At 42.4% G+C, this 20,640-nt stretch overlaps 1 protein-coding gene across 2 annotated transcripts in view; it reads left to right on the plus strand.

The window, feature by feature from the left end:
• Window positions 1–482: 482 nt before the first annotated feature.
• spns2 (SPNS lysolipid transporter 2, sphingosine-1-phosphate) overlaps window positions 483–20,640 on the plus strand; it is a 135,700-nt gene continuing 115,542 nt past the window's right edge. Inside the window, exon 1 of one of the 2 annotated variants that reach the window (XM_014195820.2) lies at window positions 483–976. In XM_014195820.2, coding sequence (XP_014051295.1) covers window positions 745–976 — 232 coding nt within the window. In that variant the 5' untranslated portion in view covers window positions 483–744. The remainder of the gene's footprint in view (window positions 977–20,640) is intronic. The other variant, XM_014195819.2, reaches the window with a different exon arrangement.

Consider the following 20,640-nt stretch of genomic DNA (forward strand, 5'->3'; position numbering starts at 1 on the left):
TACATTTCAAACGTGCTGAACAAATAGTTATATTGACTACGTCTGTCGTCTCTCGCTCATTGTCTTCATCGAAATGACGGATTGCCTCTTATCCGCTTGTCGTCCCCTTATGCCGTAGTTTGTACATCTCAATTGTCAGTAGAAACCACATTTGTTTAAGCATGTCAGCCATATCAGCTATGCTTTAAAAAAAATAAAAGGCAGTAAATGAGGCTGAATGAACTGTAGCAGTGGCAACAGCTTTATGTAGGCAGTTTGTGGTCACCGTTATAGTGCAATTAATGTATTGTTTAGTGTTGCGTTGTTTTTTTTTATTTGTTTTCCCCACCAATATTTACATGCTAAAATCGCCACTGGTAAACACACCTCGCTGAAATTGCAATTCCCCGCATTCTCTCCACACATCAGGTGCCAATATGTTCATTCGCTGCGGGGCTCAAGGAGGCGGAGTTTTTAAGCCAGGTCACACCCCCTCCACTAGGACTTCATGGTACTCAGGGAAAAACCTAAGGAGCGCAAGAGCCGGTCAGTGCTGTCAGTGTGCTGGTAAAATGAGCCATATCGAGACGCGACTCCCTCTCAAACGCTTAACAAGACGACATCTTCAACGCGTCTAATCTTGTATTGCGAGTAATCACAGCTGGAGATTTTTAACCGTTTACTAGGCGTCCTAACGTTGATCGATCGTTTCCTTCTGTGCGTTGTGGCTGATTCTCTGTTGCGCTGGATCTGTCGTGTCAGAAGATGTGTGTGGAGAGCGATGGATGCGAGATAGAGGGCTGCAGCAGTTCTGATGAGGTGCACACTCTCTCGGGCAGCATGAGTCCTGGACTGAAATCCAACCCGGACCTCCATCCCTGCAAGCCCGGGCAGAAATTCCGAGCCGCGCTGCTCAGATGCCGGTCTCCGGCGGCTGCGGCTGGGATTCTCAGTTTTGGGAATGTGCTCAATTACATGGACAGATACACTGTGGCAGGTAAGAGCCCGACATTTATCTTTGTGTAAATGCAATTATCACATCCCAATGAGGGACCATCGCACAAGTGTGGAATTAATGTTGTTTATTGTATGTTTTTTTCTTCTATACAGCCCATGTACAGTGAAATTAGAACACATAGGCTACATTAGCCTACTTTGTGTAAACCCTGCTCTCTCCAATGAGAGCAATCGAACAATGACCGGATTTGCCCACGCGCAGTGGGCAGTCGTGGCTATTCACTGTACAAAGAAGCAACAATGTAGTCTCCATATTCAATATAGGCTATTCTCACATAGATCATTTGCTGAAAGGATTTGGTGAAAGGTGACTCAATCAAATATATCAGTTCCTTTTATTTGCGGGGTATCAGGCAGGAAAGAGCAGGGGCCTTGAGATATTGATTGGCACTGTCCTAAATAATCGCACATCAATTGAGATCGCCTTGTGTCACTCAGGGAGGCTGCTGCGGTGCGGTTGCTACTGGTTCAGAGGATTTGAAGCGCTTTGGAATTAGGGGGGGAGAAAAGACCAAAAACATACCCTGCTATAAGACCCAAAGCACCCATGCTAATTATTATAGGGTTATAATTACAAGATTGTGTATATCGAAATAGATATCAAAATAAATATACAAAGAGGTGCACATAGCCTACCGTGTTTCTGATATGCTCCCCCTCTCTCTCTGATGACCCTTCCAGAGGATGTCCATATGTTATGTCTCTGGCCCATTATGTGGAAGGAGTTTTGTGAAAAGCTGGTTTTATTTAGTGTCTTTTAGTTGCACCAACAATACTGGGAAAAAAAGGTCTTATCTATTGCGTAAAGTGCCCAAGATGTTGTTTTCTCACACTGAAAGTATTTTAAACATTGCTGCATTTAATCAACATTCTAAAAAATGGGTGTGTTTATTCATCCACAACTGTCACATCAGATGTGGGGAAGAAAATACTCTTCCTTGGAAATGTGAAGCACCCTCTCTCTCCTAGAGTGTTGCCTTCCCTATGCATATGATCCCTATGCATTTTCACAAGAGACCAATACTTTTGAAAAACACTTTTGAATAATTAACAAATCCTACTATGAGACTTTAAAGTGTTCCAGATATGAAATATTACCTTCAAGATTGTTACAATATTAATAAAATGTTAGTTAAGGATGTTCAAAAGCAGCTTTGCGCTGTGCCCCTACTTGGCCTGTTAGTAAACAACAGAGTGGTTTGTGTGTATACTGGTAAAAAAGTATTTGATTTGACAGCTCAGTCAATGAGACGCACATACACTTGGATATTGAAATTAGCTACAACATGGGGCCACTGGGGCAGCCTGACCGAGCCCGGCTGCACCAAGTAAAATAGTATGGATGGATTAAGGATTTGGAAACGCACAATGGAACTACTAGGACACTATACTAGAACAGCAATAAATGCAGACTCATTTCTGTCCTTGCTTTATCACTATATTCCCGATATTTTTGTTGTTAGCTACCTAACTTGCTAGTCGTGAAGCTACTTCTGCTACCTATATGAGTCAACAACAGCTAATTAGGTTTCCTCTTGACATATAACTTTTACCTACAAATAAGATTTAAAATAGACGGGAATGGTGAGATGGTTGGTGTGTGGAGGACCTGCTTTCTTGTTGGCTAGCCAGCTAGCTAAGTTAGTCACGATAGCTAACGTTAGCAAACTGCTTCTAAATTGCCAGCAGGCCAACTCTTACAAACCACGTCATTTGAAATAGAAGTGACTGGCGAGATACAGTAGTTGTTCCATTGGCTCTGTCCTTTTTGCTAACACCAGCTGTGGCTTGCTTGGCTTGCTAGCTAGCTTGCTTGCTTGTGTGAAGTGAGTGCGCACTCCTGAGCCTGTGTCTTCCCTATTCTCGAGAAAGATCCATCTCCCCACCAGAGAATTTGGAAAAAAGGAAAAAGCTGCTGGACCAATCACATACGGGCCTGTCTTGGCCAAAGACAGCTTTTTTGTTTTTTTACATTTTGTTTCAAAAACAAGTTTGAGATGGGGTTTTATTGAGTGTTTTTTCTCTAACTTATGCTTTGTCCACAACTACAAGGAAAGTCAACAACATTAATTTGGTATGAGCAAACCGAATATGATCATTTTTCAAATTTGATTTTCACTGGACAGTTACTTTAATCTAACCCTCTCTGCCTCTGGTTGGACCTACTACGTTTCCATAGAAACCACAATCTGTTAACCAATACATTCTTTTGAGGGCTCAATTTAATTTTACGCATGATACACCTCCTTAAAGTAAGTGCTGGAATACTACTTTGTGAAAGGATAGCCTATGCTGGATGCATATTACAATGAGCTGTCCAAAATAATGCAATACTGTGAAGTTATTGAGGTGTAAAAGAAGATATTAACATACATTTTGGAATGATTATCAGGATGTCATTTTCAGTTTTCTAATGGCCTTGGAGTGTCTTATTCTCATTGTTTTCATCAGTGACTAATAGAACATAATTCAAGTAATTAAAATGATAAAAATTAATGCGTCTCGCACTGGCTCTCCAAAATCCACAAATTTAAGCAAAATTTTTTAACATCATCATAATATCAGATGAAGTCTGAAGAATCCATTATTTGTGGGAGTTTAGTTTGTAGGCTGATAGCATTTTTGGCACAGCTATCCTCTCCATCTTATTATGTTGCAGATGTTTCCAGTGTACCTTCTCCGTGGACTATAGGAGCAGAGATGTCCCGCCCAATATAATCAATTATAGCAGACACAGTATAGCAGTGGCGTGTTATATCACCATGTGGATTGTTAGATGAATTTTGACACGTTATGCATTAGTAATGAGGCTGTGATTATGTAATGTGTTGTTTGTTACTGCAGATTGCTCGGTGTGCAAATGTTGTCCTCTTATTGCGCAAAATCAATCACTGGACCTGCACATTCTATTCCATAATGGAAGTGAAGGAGATGCCAATAAAATTCAGCTTTACGCATCTCTTCCAAACCACGTGCAGGACTTTGTTAGTTGGTATGGAAGGGGCTAAACATACTGCCGCAGCACGCAGCAAGGAGAGAAGTCTGTTCATGGCGAGGAGGACATACAATAGTACAGTGAGAGATATTGTGTAGCCTACTGTAGAGTAAAGAACTGCACTGACTAAATATATCATCCATATCATCTATTTTATAATATATTTAGATATTAATTTGCATAATATTTAGTGTGTTTATATTCAAACACGTTCACATTTAGTAGCCCAGGTATTTCAGTTGGCAACCAGTACAGATAGAACAAAATGTACAGATGAAGGCTTATGCTTTACTGTGAACGCGTGTCTTCAAAGTCTTCCCACGGGGGGCCAGTACAAAAAAAAAAATGCTTGTAATTAAAATGAAATGTATGAATTGTATGCAATCACTACTGTAAGTCGCTCTGGATAAGAGCGTCTGCTAAATGACTAAAATGTAAATGTAAATGTAAAGTGTACCAGATGGAGGGAGATTGTGAGTAGGTAGGTGTGAGTATGTAGGGCTTCTGTCAAAGGATATAGCATCAAATTCAGATTCACACAGAGGTGATCTCTTCTCAGTTGGGTTATTATTGTTTTAGAGGCAGTTCTGCCTTTGATTTTACACTAGATAGATATCACCACTAGAGGCAAACGACAGAGGCGAGCTTCTGAATTATCTATTCTCAATTGGGAGAGATAGTTAGCTGAGATAGCCTCGTCCTTCCCTGTGCCAAGAATGTGTTGATGTACAGTTGCATAGCTAATCTCAGCACCATTCAAACACAATGCAGATAGTTTGAAAATCCACATCCTTGTCAATCTTCTCTTAAGAGATAAAACATAGCTATAATACAATAACAATGGGTGAGTGAGCTGATCATCATAGCTGTTTTCTATTCGCACCTCCCTCTCCCGCCCTTACAAAAAAGGTGGTTTTTGAATAAATGCTTCAAAAAGCATGCTAAAAGCCTCAATGTCACTTCAAACCAAATGTTAGAGCAACCCAAATACCATAACAAGTTGCACATATATAATATTGGAGGAAATTATAGGAATAACTATTTTTGGGGGGGAATACACACCAATACAGCACTATGTGTACATTCAGAGAGTAGCTGGTTCTACCAAGTATTCATACCACTGACAGACTTTTATGAGCTGTTTTGACTGCAACTAAGCATATATGTAAGATAATTTAGATTTTGTACATGGTCATACCTAGTTATAACCAGTCATAACCATAGGCAAGTACATAAGGGGCTCCGTCTCTGCAGGTGCACTGTATCTGGGCAAAATCACTGATAGAAGTCCCCCTCCACCCTCTGGTGGTATGGATAACTTGTTATTTTATCTCCAGAGAAGAGAAACCTTTATTTAAATAAAGGCCTTATCCATCAAATTACTATAGTTGGGATTAGGTGTTTTTGGTTGGGGTCAAATGAACCCAAAGTACATTTTGATACAGAAACACTAAACAATGATTTAGATTTTTTTTTAAGAACAAGTTGATTGACAAAGTCATGAAAATGGAAAATAATTGAATAAACCACCTTTGGGCTAGGATAACAAATATGCCTCTGGGGTTAAAATGACCCCAAGTTGCTAGTGTATGAGGTTTAAAGGAAAGATTCACTTATTTTGAATGAATTGTTTTTGTGCCTCTCTAAACTATGTTCTATCGATTCCCGCGGTCATTTCACGTTTTCATGTGTATCTGATCTATTCGCCATTCAAGCAGGCAGAAATACGGCCGGCATGATTTTATTTCACCTTTATTTAACCAGGTAGGCTAGTTGAGAACAAGTTCTCATTTGCAACTGCGACCTGGCCAAGATAAATCAAAGCAGTTCGACACATACAACAAGACAGAGTTACACATGGAATAAACAAACATACAATCAATAATACAGTAGAAAAGTCTATATACAGCATGTGCAAATGAGGTAGGAAAAGGGAGGTAAAGGCAATAAATAGGCCATAGTGGCGAAGTAATTACAATATAGCAATTAAACACTGGAATGGTAGAATGTGCAGAAGATGAATGTGCAAGTAGAGATACGGGGGTGCAAAGGAGCAAGATAAATAAATAAATACAGTATGGGGATGAGGTAGATTGGATGGGCTATTTACAGATGAGCTATGTACAGGTGCTGCTCTGACAGCTGGTGCTTAAAGATAGTGAGGGAGGTAAGAGTCTCCAGCTTTAGTAATTTTTGCAGTTCGTTCCAGTCATTGGCAGCAAAGTACTGGAATGAGAGGCGGCCAAAGGAAGAATTGGCTTTGGGGGTGACCAGTGAGATATACCTGCTGGAGCGCGTGCTACGGGTGGGTGCTGCTATGGTGACCAGTGAGCTGAGATAAGGTGGGGCTTTACCTAGCAGAGACTTGTAGATGACCTAGAGCCAGTGGGTTTGGCGACGAGTATGAAGCGAGGGCCAGCCAACGAGAGCGTACAGGTCGCAGTGGTGGGTAGTATATGGGGCTTTGGTGACAAAACAGATGGCACTGTGATAGACTGCATCCAGTTTGTTGAGTAGGGTGTTGGAGGCTGTTTTGTAAATGACAGCGCCGAAGTAGAAGGTTTTGCATTAAGTGATGCAAAACTTTCTTTAACCTCACAATGTCAATTTGTTTTTACATCGCATTGTTGTATCAGTTTACATTAATTCCAGCAAACACATTCACACATTTTCAAAAACATTATTAAAATCCCTTTTAGCCCTGTGTATTACATGTAGCAAAAACCAATGGACAGTTAACAATAACAGAAGCTAAAAATAGCTAGCTAGGACGAAATAGAAGGCTAGATATCTCCTATCACTAAGCTAGCTAGCAGTTAGAAATTAGCATGCGGCCATTAGATAAACATTTCATAAAAAGTAACCTTCTAAACCATTAGCGTGGTTCATATGTACATATGCAAATACACTGAATATGAGCCCTCGTTTGTAAAAAATGTGAACCTGCAATTTCACATGTGAAATTGAAATTTTGAGATGTGGCGTTTTCTTACATGTGAAACTGCAAATGTGATTTTCATTACAAACACTTCATTAATGGACTGGAAAACAGCTCAATTTGGCTTTTGTGACTCCGCTCCTTCCTCCATCATGTGCATCTAGTCATTGCGGTTTCAGGTCTGTAGAGAATATAATGATTAACGAGGTGAATATCAAACAATTTAATTTTCTTCACAGATACTACAGTATATTGTAGATGAATACTGGGGAAGGACTTCTAGTGCTGTGACAGGAGCAGAAGAGAGATGGAGAGAGATGGATAGAGGGAGGGAAGGAGAAGAGAGAGAGAGAAATTGAGATGGAAGAGATGCAGGGGAAGGGGCTGCAGGTGGATTTTAGCACTAACCAACCCTTGTGAGGGAAGCTGCATTGGTGAGTGCAGCATGTGGTGCAGAGGGGGGTCTCCTCTCCATTGAGTACATGTGCTGCAGAGGGAGAGGGGTTCCCTTCACTGCCACTGCACCTGACCACTGCCTGATGTATTATGCATGTGCAGCATGTGCACAAGACCCTCGGAGAGAGACGCAGGGAGAAGAGGGGGAGCAAGGAGGGAAGCAGGGGAGCAGATTGCAGTGACCTGGCTAGACTGATTTACTGAACACAACAGAAACTTATATCCTTTACCTAAAATTACCATCTCCTAAGTTCCTCTTCTCTCCTGCTGTATTCTGACAGAGATGGTTGATGGTGTTAGGGTAATTAGTGTGTGCTGTACATCTTCGGTGCTGGTAGTAAAGTGTTCAGGGGGAGGGGTACTGTGGTTAATGTTGTGTGGTTCACTCCTGACTGTATATGCCTCCACCCTCTCTCCACAGCATCTCGCTCTCTCGCTCTCTTTTGCCATTGTGTGACCAAGTATGATGGATCAGTACAGAGGACACAACAGCCCTGGAAACGGGGACATGATGACCATTATTTTCCAGTCTCCCTCTTTCACTCCCTTCCTCTCACTTCCTCCACTCCCTTCCTTTTCCCTCCATCTATCCCTCCCTTAATCCCCCTCTCCTTGTGTCAGGTGCCCATTGTACTGTATCCCCCCCACCCACCACACACACACACACACTCAGGGTTTTCCCCTCATTTCAAGTGTGGCTGTGTGAGGGAGGGGCTGACTGCAGTATAGTGGTAGCTGAGTGGTGAGGTGTTAAAGGAGAGTAGACACAGAGCGGAATGCAGGCTGCGTTTAGCCATAGCTTCCTCCTGCCTGCCCCTCCATCAAAAGGTCCTTGTGCTTCCAGCCCTTACATTACTGTAGTGGGCTCTCTGCTGTTTTATCACTGCTGCATTGTCTCTCAGGCTGACAGGGCTGCCTGGCGCCTGCCACCCATCACATCGCCTGATTCTCCTCTTTCTGCATCAATGATCAGAAAATGACAAGAATATACACACACACACACACACACACACACACACACACACACACACACACACACACACACACACACACACACACTTAATGTACAAATTCAGTCAAAGTCACACGTATGTACAAAAACAAACACAGTAAGCAAACTGCTATTCATTATATACCTCTTGCCAACATGAACAGAATAAAGAAAACTTCTGCTTTTGTTGATTGCTGTTGCCAGATGTTCTCTACTGGATTTGATTGAGTAATTTAACAAAGTCATGTCATTTACTGCCAATATTCTTTATAGAAGCCATTTCAACCCAATGTGGTCATTTAACAAGGATCGACAGCCCTGGAACAGCACAATTAGAATGAATGGAACTGTTATGTTTTAAAAAGGAATTTCTAGATCTGAATACTACTGGTCCAGGTTTGCAATGAAAAGCTCATTTACATAGGCTTACTGAACCGACAGAAAACAACACACCTTCTCATGGGAATTTTAGATGTCCCAGCCTCATAAAATTAGATTATAATTATTATAATAATATAAAACACTCTTAATACCCTGGAAAAACATTTGATTCCACTGGAATCACCAAACACATCCATCCATCCATCCATCCATCCATCCATCCATCCATCCATCCATCCAATCAATACATATTTTCCAGCCTTCAAATCTAGACCATGCAACATAAAAAATCCTCCCTAAAATGTTTATAATATAAATATTTATTATATTATAAATATGTTTATAATATCCGTTTCCCTCCGTTCTTGTTAATGCTCTGTAATTTCCCACTGCTCTGTGTTTAATTGAAATACATGCTGGGAACTAGAGAGAGTGCTGCGGAGCACACAGTGTGTGTCCCAAATGACACTCTGTCCCCTACATAGTGCACCCTACATATGGGTCCTGGTCAAAACGTATGCACTATATAGGGAATATGGTGCCATTTGGGACACAACCACAGTTATAATTTCTGTGACCTCCATTATTTGCTCTCCCGGCTGTCTGTCTTGGTAAACAGACACGTTGGTCGGTTATGGTAATCTGTTTTTAGTTAGGCAGAGTGAGGAGCCAAACCCACGTGTGATGTAGAAATGCTCAAAGGCCCGGGCCTGCCATGTGTCTGCGGCTGCGTCTGAAAAATGTACTAGCCGTCAAATCCTTGCCTCCTACGTCCTTACTACCTCGATTCCTCTCAATGCAAATTGGAGGAGGAGGTCCGACGGAGGACCTTGGAACCTTTCATCCAATGAACTTTTGAAAGGATTTGACAGCTAGTAACATTTTCAGACACACCCTGTCTCACTGTGAGGTGGTGGAGAGGTGGAGGGTGCCAGCTGACCCTGCCAACTAACCCTGCTGCCTTCTAGGCTGTGAGGCCTCAGCTGTTTTGGTAAGTTCTGGGTCGTCTATGTCTTTCTCTCAGCCGTAACTCAAACCCAGACCGACGAGCAACACCGCCCGGCTCGCTCTGGAGGCCCCGGGCCATGCCATGCCGGTTTGAGTGTTGTTGGGTAAAAACACAGCTGTGTGTGTGTGTGTGTGTGTGTGTGTGTGTGTGTGTGTGTGTGTGTGTGTGTGTGTGTGTGTGTGTGTGTGTGTGTGTGTGTGTGTGTGTGTGTGTGTGTGTGTGTGTGTGTGTGTGCGCCTGTGATGTGGTTGTTCCCTTCCTACTCTATTTACAGAGGGCTGTGAAGGGGCAGCAGGGCTGTATATTTGTAGAAAATGAGTTTGAAATGAGCTCATAGGGCTCAGGTCAAAAGTAAAGCACTATAAGTAGGGCACTATAAAGGTAAAAGGGTTCCATTTGGGATGCTGCCTGTGGTTGATTGCTCTGTTCTGTAAATTAAAGTTAGTTGATTTGTGATCTAGAACACACTGTCACAGAGTTATCATTCTAAATACAACAGGACTATTAGTGAGAAGGGGATTGGAGTGGAGGAGTCTAGGGATTTGTCCCAAATGGCACCCTATTCCTACTACTTTAGTGCACTACCCAAAAGAAGGGCACAATGTAGAGAATAGAGTGCCCTTTGGGACCTACCCCTTGAGAGTAAGAGCCAGATGAGTTACGATGGCCAGTCTAGGGTCACTCTGTACGGTCTGTCCAGAGTTTATGGGTCCTGATGGAGCCATTCTACTGTAGCACCAGACGTTTCTATGCCTCTTGGTTTTTAGGAGACTAGGATTTAGAGTGCTCTCTGAGAGTGTAGGACCCATTAAATTAGATTTAATTTGCTGTCGTCGCTCTCAACGCTCTCAGACCCAGAATCGTAGCGGTGGTCTTTCCTCTATTCCCCTAGCAGACAGTCCAAGCTCCCCAGCAGATTATGATAAAGACTGGATTAGCTGTTTAGGGGAATATGGGGGTCCAGGCGGGGGAGGGGGGCAGACGGCTGGGCTGCACTTAAACTTATTTGAAAGATGTGTGTGTCACCCCCCAGTAGCCATTTAGATGCTCTGTCCTCACCCCAAACCCAGCCAGGTTGGAGGGGCCTTAGAACAGCCTAATCTGGGTTTGGCAGATGAAGGGTGGAGACCAGAGCAATAGATTATTAGTGTTTTTCTCAAGGCATCGGGTTCTATTTAGTCTCAGTCAAACTGTTAATTAGGGGCCTGTGACGATGGGGGATAATCTAGCACCTTGAAGGACCCCCTGGAGACTTAAATAATGCCCCAGTCCAGTATCATCAGACTTGGCAGGAAGGCTACAGGGGAGAGGGGTTGACTGGAGAGGAAGAGATTCAGATCAGGATACACACACACACACACACACACACACACACACACACACAGAGAGATTCAATTGGGCCAGTGCCGGCCAGGGCTGTTCACCTGCACCTGTGATCCAAACGAGAGCCAGGGGGGCTGCGCCCCAGTACCTTTGGTTATGCAAATTTTGCCTACAGGGCAATTCCATGTTAACGGAATTACGCTTTGACTCCATTTCTTCACTTTAAAATGTATGCCAACAACCATTGATTTCCAAGTTTACCAAACCATACAAGTCTATGCACAAAAAATACTTTAAAACATTTTCATTGAAACATTTACAAAAGCTAGTGGAAGAACTGTGCAGATACAAACGTTGGTAATGGAATTATGGTAAAATCTCTCTCAGGTATTTATGCGACCATGTTTTCCAAAAACGGTTAAATATTTGCTCCGATTTGAAGGTGCTAAACATAGGATTTGTTATAATCTTTGCATTGTAATTTCAGAAAAGGTCCATAATATATCTGCAGTAATAGTGGATGGAATGACCCGCTAGTGTTGTGATTGGGTGTGATAGTCACCTATTGATTTCTCTCTCCGGAGCGGCATCTGTTGTCAAAATGGGAAAGCTGTTCTGAATTTGAGGCTTTGTTATCTTGTGGAAATAGCTCTCATTTCCTGGTCGCAAAATTTTTACACTGTTCGCTCAATTTCAGATTATGTGAGAAAACAAGCACTGAATAGTGTAGGAAATCATTGTACCATCCAAATCGGTGTGAAATATCTTTTCAATAACACAAAATATTGTTTTTACAGCTTTTTGAAGCAGGTGGACCAAAATCACTGTTTGAAGCTGGTGGACCAAAACCAAAAGTAATTTTCAGTTTTGGTCTGCCAGCTTCAAATACAGTAGCTGTAAAAACGATATTTTTTGTTATTGAAAATATATGTCCAGCGATTTTCATGGTACAATGATTCCCTACACTAAATTACAATGCAGACATTCTAAGAAATCATATGTGTAGCACCTTTAAGATTCAAAGATGTCTGCAGAAACAATGGGGTTTCAGCTATGACCTGGCACCTTGAGTTTGAAGTACATCTCTTTTGGTTATTGAACTACAGTAAGTGAAGTGGATTTACACCCTGTAACGGAATTGCGGTGACGAAATTACATCATGGCTCCCTGATCTATACTAAACCGCAGTGTTGTAGTACTCGAGCCCGGTCATGAGACCACATATTGAGTGTCTTGGTCTTGTCTCGGTGTATGATACATTTTTACTCGGTCTTGACTCGGTTTCGGATAATGACTTGGTCTCCCATTCAGTCAGTGCATACAAACGCTTCGCCAAGCTAAATATCCACACTACTTTCATGACACATTTATTTCTTATCGCCTATTGAAACTTGGGCTTCCTCCTTTACTGGTAACATTACTGTCCTATACTTTCACTGAAAAATATCGATAAACTTTGTCGCACTCATCAGAATTTTCTTGTGGGGAAATTGTTTCAAAGTTGCGCCCTCACTAATTAGTAAGGGGTGACCGGGGGAAGTTGTAACTTATTTGATCTTTTTATCTATTATACACCTGTTTGGGTTAGCTATAATTTGTAGAGTAGCTCTCTATTGCCCTCAGCATACATTTTTTCACCATTCTGAATGTCTAAAGAATCCATACGTGAATGTTCTTTTGAAATATGAACACAGATAATTTTGAACTCTTATGGTGGCGATTTGACACAATTACAATCATGGTCTTGAACTGGGCTCGCATTTTTCTGGTCTCAGTCTTGACTCGGTCTCGGACCCCTTGGTCTTAACTTGGTCTCGCATATTGTACTGTACTCTACTGTGCTCTACTCACTGTATTGTACTATACAAATTTGTGAAATACGTCTATGATAGGTTCAGATTTGGAAGTTAACATAAAGGCCAGGGTGGACTGACAAAATTTCAATTCTTTTTCAACGTCCATGGATGTCCGGTGTCAGTCAGTGCTCACTGGGTGAGGATGCTGGTTACAGTAAATGTTCCAAAGGTCAGCGTCAGTGGCTTGTAGGCTAGGTATGGAAGCCAGTTGATGCTAAATATGTTTATGTTAATTAACGGTCAATTACCGTGAGACCGGCAGTTATTTGCTTGACAATCACCGGCTGACACAATTTTGTGACCGCCGCAGCCCTAGGAAGGACGTATGTATCTTTGTAGTGACTGGGTGTATTGATACAACATCTAAAGTGTAATTAATACATTTCACCATGCTAAAAGGGAAATGTAATGCATCCTTTTTTTTAATCTATCTACCAGTAGGTGCCTTGGTCTTTGTGGTTAAATCTGTGTTTGATATTCATTGCTCGACTGAGGGACCTTACACATAATAGTATGCGTGGGGTACAGAGATGAGGTAGCCATTCATAAATCATGTTATACACTATCAGTGCACACAGAGTCCATGCAATTTATTATGTGACTTGTTAAGCAAATGTTTACTCCTGAACTTATTCAGGCTTAACATAACAAAGGGTTTGAATACTTATTGATTTAAGACATTTCAGCTTTTTATTTTTTATTTACATTATGGGGTATTGTGTGTAGGCCAGTGACAAAAAAAATCTAAATTGTATCCATTTTAAATTCAGACTGTAACACAACAAAATGTGGAAAAAGTCAAGAGGTGTGAATACTTTCTGAAGGCACTGTATGCTGCTATGAACTTCACTTGTTGGTGCTCATGAAAAAAACATTTTGTGTAGGAGTATACGTAGAATTGCACGTAGAATTGCATGCAATTTTGTACCTGGACCCTACTAAAAACCTGTGCCTCGTGTGTAGCCTAAATCCTAGAAATACCTCTGCTCTACTCTATGCCACTACGAAAATGCAATTATAGATCCATGTCCAACTCTCCCATCTTCCCCACCCATACCGGCTCGCCCCTGGTGTAGGGCCGCCTCACCTCTCAAATCTCCATTTTACCCCTGCACACACACGCAGGGTGGCATTTAGATGACTGTACGGAAATAATCATCTTTAAGATAACCTGTTTATGACACTGTCTAATTGGTCTAAGAGAGGGCCAGCCATTGTGTGAGGGTGATCCGTTCAGGGGAGTTGGGACAGCCACAGGGGACTGGGTGAGCCAGTCTGACAGGCTCTGCTTCTTCCTGCCTGGCCACCCCTGGAGTTACTGGTTAGACCCCTGTGGCTGTGGCTGCTGGCTGGTTCTCAGTGGCTGGTCCTCACTGACCCAGCTGTCAGTAGAGACTACAGTGGCCTGGGCTGTGGCAACATACTGTTACTGTACTGTAGGCCTACTGTATCTCTCGCTCTCTGTCTGTCTCTTCTCTCTATTCTCTCTCTCCCTCTCTCTCTCTCAATTCAATTTCAATTTAAAGAACTTTATTGGCATGGGAAACATGTTTACATTGCCAAGCAAGTGAAATAGATAATAAACAAAAGTGAAATAAACAATAAAAAATTAACAGTGAACATTACACTCACAAAAGTTCAAAAAGAATAAAGATATTTCAAATGTCATATTATCTCTATTTACATTATTTGTAATGATGTGCAAATAGTTAAATTACAAAAGGGAAACTAAATAAACATAAATATAGGTTGTTATACAATGGTGTTTGTTCTTCACTGGTTGCCCTTTTCTTGTGGCAACAGGTCACACATCTTGCTGCTGTGATTGCACACTGTGGTATTTCACCCAATAGATATGGGAGTTTATCAAAATTGGATTTGTTTTCAAATTCTTTGTTTGTCTGTGTAATCTGAGGGAAATATGTTTCTCTAATATGGTCATACATTTGGCAGGAGATTAGGAAGTGCAGCTCAGTTTCCACTTCATTTTGTGGGCAGTGTGTGCACATACCCTGTCTTCTCTTAAGAGCCAGGTCTGCCTTTGGCGGCCTTTCTCAATAGCAAGGCTATGCTCACGAAGTCTGTACATAGTCAAAGATTTCCTTAATTTTGGGTCAGTTACAGTGGTCAGGTATTCTGCCACTGTGTACTGTCTGTTTAGGACCAAATAGCGTTCTAATTTGCTATGTTTTTTTGGAAAATCGTTCCAAATTTGTCAAGTAATTATCTTTTTGTTTTCTCATGATTTGGTTGGGTCTAATTGTGTTGCTGTCCTGGGGCTCTGTGGGGTCTGTTTGTGTTTGTGAACAGAGCCCCAGGACCAGCTTGATTAGGGGGCTCTCCTCCAGGTTCATTTCTCTGTAGGTGATGGCTTTGTTATGGAAGGTTTGGGAATCGCTTCCTTTTAGGTGGTTGTAGAATTTATCGGCTCTTTTCTGGATTTTGATCATTCGCGGTTATTCTGCTCTGCATGCATTATTTGGTGTTTTACATTGTACATGGAGGGTAGTTTTGCAGAATTCTTCATGCAGTCTCAATTTGGTGTTTGTCCCATTTTGTGAAATATTGGTTGGTGAGCGGATCCCAGACCTCACAACCATAAAGGGCAATGGGTTCCATAACTAATTCAAGTATTTTTAGCCAGATTCTAATTGTTATGTCGAATTTGATGTTCCGTTTAGGCCCGGACCATCACAGTAGGTGTGAGCAGAGCATGTTGAGCATCTGATACATACCTCTAAGGTCACAGGTTGGGGCTTGGGCGGGTGTAATAGTTGGGGTTGGGCCTGTTGCTCTGCTCACTGTCTGGGAATATGTCCTGCTGTCATGTTGAGGTCCTTGCTGCAGGTGTGGGGGGCATGGGGTGGGCAGAAGGGGCATAGGTCTGATATGGGGGCCTATATAGGGTCTGGCCAGGGTGTGCTTGGGGTGATCTTAGCTGGTTGGGGTGTGGCTGGTGATGCTGTGGTCTGGGTGTAGGTCCTCTTGTTGTGGATTCTCTCGGTGCAGGTCCTTCGGGGGGGGAGGGGTCTTGCAGGTGTGGGAGGGTGTCTCGCTGGTCTGGGCAAGACACCCTCCCAGACATAGCTGCGGGGTGTCCGTTGCTCTGTTACTCCTGTGTGTGTCCATCTCCATCTTAACATGGCCAAATGATCCACCATTTTAAAACTCCTCAGAGAGATTACAAAGAGAACACATAACATGGTGTAGCTCTGTAGGTTCCTGTCAGTAGCACTAAATTTAGATAGTCCAAATCCTAAGCATAGAAAAAGTAGATGTAACCACGTAACCATTTCAGTGCCATACAACTTAAAATGGAGGACGTTTTTTGTGACATTTTCTCGTCTGAGGATCCTAATGTGTTATTTCAGATTTCCTCTACAGACAGTCACAGAGAACCCAAAGTGTCAAAGTCTGGTATCTCTGAAGAAGCCTTGTACAAATTGGACGTCATGCTACTAAATTAAAGTTTTGGGGTAGACCTCCCTGCCTCCGCCCGACTCCGCCACATCAGACTTGGCTGTTGCCTGTCATCTCCCTCCTGTCCTCCTCTCTCTCCTTCCCTCTCTTTTTATAGTGTTCACATTAAAGGCTCCCAAACAACAACAGAAGCATTAAAGAGATGGAAAAAAGCTCTAGTAATTTTGTTTATAGACTTGTCTCTCGCTCTCTCTTTCTCTCTCCACAGTGGTTTTTTCCATCTGCTTGGGACTGGGAGTGGCTCGGCTCTCAGAGTTGGTCTAAGAGTTAGAAAAGCCACACTGTACATCACCATTATATGGGATATAGTCTCTCGTGACAGACTATACTGTATAAAACACTATTTATACATTGGGTTAATCTAGCATTTCGTGCATAGGATTTGAGTGGAAAATATGTCTTAGTGGATATCCAAGGCACCTTTTTTTCACTGTAGACAATCAGATAGAAAGGCTGTACAGTAGACACAGTAGGCCTAGTTGTGTTTTGATAAAATATTTGATTTCCTGCCAGAGCTCTTTTCCCGAGTTGGTTTTCCCTGGGTTCTGTTAAAGCCCACTTGCTAGCGTGCGATTCCCATTGCGGAGGGAAAACAGTCTGTGTTCTTTAGGGCTCAGATTTAGCCGACGTCTGTAATAGTAAGCAGTGGAATTACACACCGCCTCTTCCTCTGTCAGCCACCGAAGCTTTCATATGGTCAAGTCACCCCATCACCCCTCACCCCTTGCTCCCTAAGTATGAGCTGACCTCATGTCCTCTTGTTTTGGTCACAGAGGGGTGAGGGTTGACTCTGGGGGACATTGGTGTAATAATGGGTCTGTGTTATTTTAGCATTGACCTGGTATTTTGCATTCCTCACCACAACAATGAGGCCAGTAGTACGTGGTGTAACATTCTAGTGTAGATATTTACAGTGCCTTCGGAAAGTATTCAGACCCCTTGACTTTTTCCACATTTTCTTAGGTTACAGCCTTATTCTAAAATGTATTCAATTGTTTTTTCCCCTCATCAATCTACACACAATACCCCATAATAACGAAGCAAAGACAGATTTTTTGACATTTTAGCAAATGTATACATTTTTTTATTATAAATAAAATGTACATAAGTATTCAGACCCTTTACTCAGTACTTTGTTGAAGCAGCTTTGGCAGCGTTTACAGCCTTGAGTCTTCTTGGGTATGACGCTACAAGCTTGGCACACATGAATTTGTGGAGTTTCTCCCATTCTTCTCTGCAGATCCTCTCAAGCTATGTCAGGTTGGATGGGGAGTGTTGCTGCACAGCTATTTTCAGGTCTCCCTAATCTTATTTCTCATGGTCTGAGAGTCGTTTAGGTGCCTTTTGGCAAACTCTAAGCGGGCTGTCATGTGCCTTTTACTGAGGAGAGGCTTCCCGTCTGGCCACTCTACCATAAGGGCCTGATTGGTGGAGTGCTGCAGAGATGGTTGTCCTAGGAGTTTCTCCCATCTCCACAGAGGAACTCTGGAGCTCTGTCAGAGTGACAATCAGGATCTTGGTCACTTCCTTGACCAAGGCCCTTCTCCCCCGATTGCTCAATTTGGCTGGGCTGCCAGTTCTAAGATGAGTCTTGGTTGTTTCAAACTTCTTGTTTGATGGAGAATGATGGAGGCCACTGCGTTATTGGGGACCTTCAATGCTGCAGACATTTTTGGTACCCTTCCCCAGATCTGTGCCTCGACACATTCCTGTCTCCGAGCTGTACGGACAATTCCTTCGACCTCATGGCTAGGTTTTTGCTTTGACATGCACTGTCAACTGTGGGACCTTTTATATAGACACAATTGTGCCTTTCCATATCATGTCCAATCAACTGAACACAGGTAGACTCCAATCAATTTGTAGAAACATCTCAAGGGTGATTAATGGAAACAGTAGGCACCTGACCTCAATTTCGTGTCTCATAGAAAAGGGTCTGAATACTTATGTGATATTCGATATATATTTTTTTCATACATTTGCAAAAATGTCCAAAAACCAGTTTTCATTTTGTCATTATGGGATATTGTGTGTAGATTGCTGAGGAATTTTTTTTATTAAAATGTAGAACAAGGCTGTAACGTAACAAAATGGTGAAAAAGTCAAGGGGTCTGAATACTTTCCAATTTAAAAACAATCATTAGGCCCTAATCTATGGATTTCACATGACTGGAAATACAGATATGTGTCTGTTGGTCATAGATACCTTAAAAATAAAGGTAGGGACGTGGATCAGAAAACCAGTCAGTATCTGGTGTGACCACCATTTGCTTCATGCAGCGCGACACATCTCCTTCGCATAGAGTTGATTGTGGCCTGTGTAATGTTGTCCCACTCCTCTTCAATGGCTGTGCGAAGTAGCCGGATATTGGCGGGAACTGGAATACGCTGTCATACACGTAGATCCAGAGCATCCCATGAGGCCGTGCGTTACCATGCTGAAACATGAGGTGATGCCGGAGGATGAATGGCACCTTAATGGGCTACAGGATCTCGTCACGGTATCTCTGTGCATTCGAATTGCTATCGATAAAATGTAATTGTGTTCGTTGTCCGAAGCTTATGCCTTCTCACACCATAACCCCACTGCCAACATGGGGCAGTCTTTTCACAACGTTGACATCAGCAAACCGCTCTCCCACACGACGCCATACACGCTGTCTGCCATCTGCCCGGTTCAGTTGAAACTGGGATTAATCCATGAAGAGCACACTTCTCCAGTGTGCCAGTGGCCATTGAAGGTGAGCATTTGCCCACTGAAGTCAGTTACGACGCTGAACTGTACCCTGGGGAGGACGACGAGCACGCAGATGAGCTTCCCTGAGACAGTTTCTGACAGTTTGTGCAGAAATGATTTGGTTATGCAAACCCAAAGTTTCATCAGCTGTCTGGGTGGCTGGTCTCAGATGATCCTACAGGTGAAGAAGCCGGATGTGGAGGTCTTGGTTGGTCTGCAGTTGTGCAGCCAGTTGGACATACTGCCTAATGCTCTATAATTAAACGCTCCCTCAAAACTTGAAACATCTGTGGCATTGTGTTCCGTGACAAAACTGCACATTTTAGAGTGGTCTTCAATTTTCCCCAGAACAAGGAGCACCTGTGTAATGATCATGCTTCTTGATATGTCACACATGTCAGGTGGATGGATTATCTTGGAAAAGGACAAATTCTCACTGACAGGGTTGTAAACACATTTGTCAAAAAAGTTGAGAGAAATATGCTTTTTGTATGTATGGAAAATTTCTGAGACCTTTTATTTCAGCTCATGAGACATAGGACTAACCCTTTGCATGTTGTGTTTGTATTTTTGTTCAGTGTACTTTAACTGTGGTGATGGGTAGAGCAACCTGTCAATAGGATTTGGATGAGGTTGAGTACAAAGGGATTGTTTCAAAATAAGCCTTTGTTTTCTTACAACAGGAAACAGATAGTGAGTAGTAAGAGAGATCATGTTGTCCAGGCTCTAATCAACACGTTTCTATTAATCTCAACATGACACATTACCACAGTCCTTCCGAAAGGAACCCAGTTGTCATAATCAGTCACCCTGTCCCTGTTCCATGTCATTTGTGGCCACTTCTGAAGCCTGTTCAGACAGTCCCACAAAGGGAGAGATGAGGAATGGACCTAAGTAGAAATAAGGAGAGGGAGGAGAGGGTGTTGTCCCTTCTACTTATATGGTTTGTCTTTAGATTATAGTTCTCAGGTATAAGAGTTGGACAGGAAACAGCAGTACTAGGAGGACACCACCATGTTTTGATGACTCTGGATGGCAACAAAATTCATAATAGAGAGGGAATATCCCAGCCTTCAGTATGAATTTGAAAGTTGTGCTTACGTATCTGCAGCCCCATCCTTCAGTTTCACAGCAAACCAAGTGGTGGAGCTGCCATCTTCTTGGATTTAATGTTAAGGAATGGGCTTTTAAGATAGTATGTCGGGAACTATCCCAGCCTTTAAGAGCTAGGGACTATCCCAGTCAAACCTCCAAACCGTTCCATAAGCGGCAGGATTACTCTCTCTCTTGCTGTAGTTAATGATTCCCTTATCAGCTGTGCCTCTCATTATTTGAAGGGATTAAACTGTGTTTACCTGGAAGACCTGAAACTCCCTCACAGAGGTACAGAAAGAGACAGGAGCATTACAGAAAGTATAGGAGAGAGGGATTTAAAGGTGATCTGAATTCTTCACAAACTCCTGTGTTATGATGATGAT

The sequence above is a fragment of the Salmo salar genome, chromosome ssa04, assembly GCF_905237065.1.
Source record: "Salmo salar chromosome ssa04, Ssal_v3.1, whole genome shotgun sequence".
Lineage (NCBI taxonomy): Eukaryota > Metazoa > Chordata > Actinopteri > Salmoniformes > Salmonidae > Salmo > Salmo salar.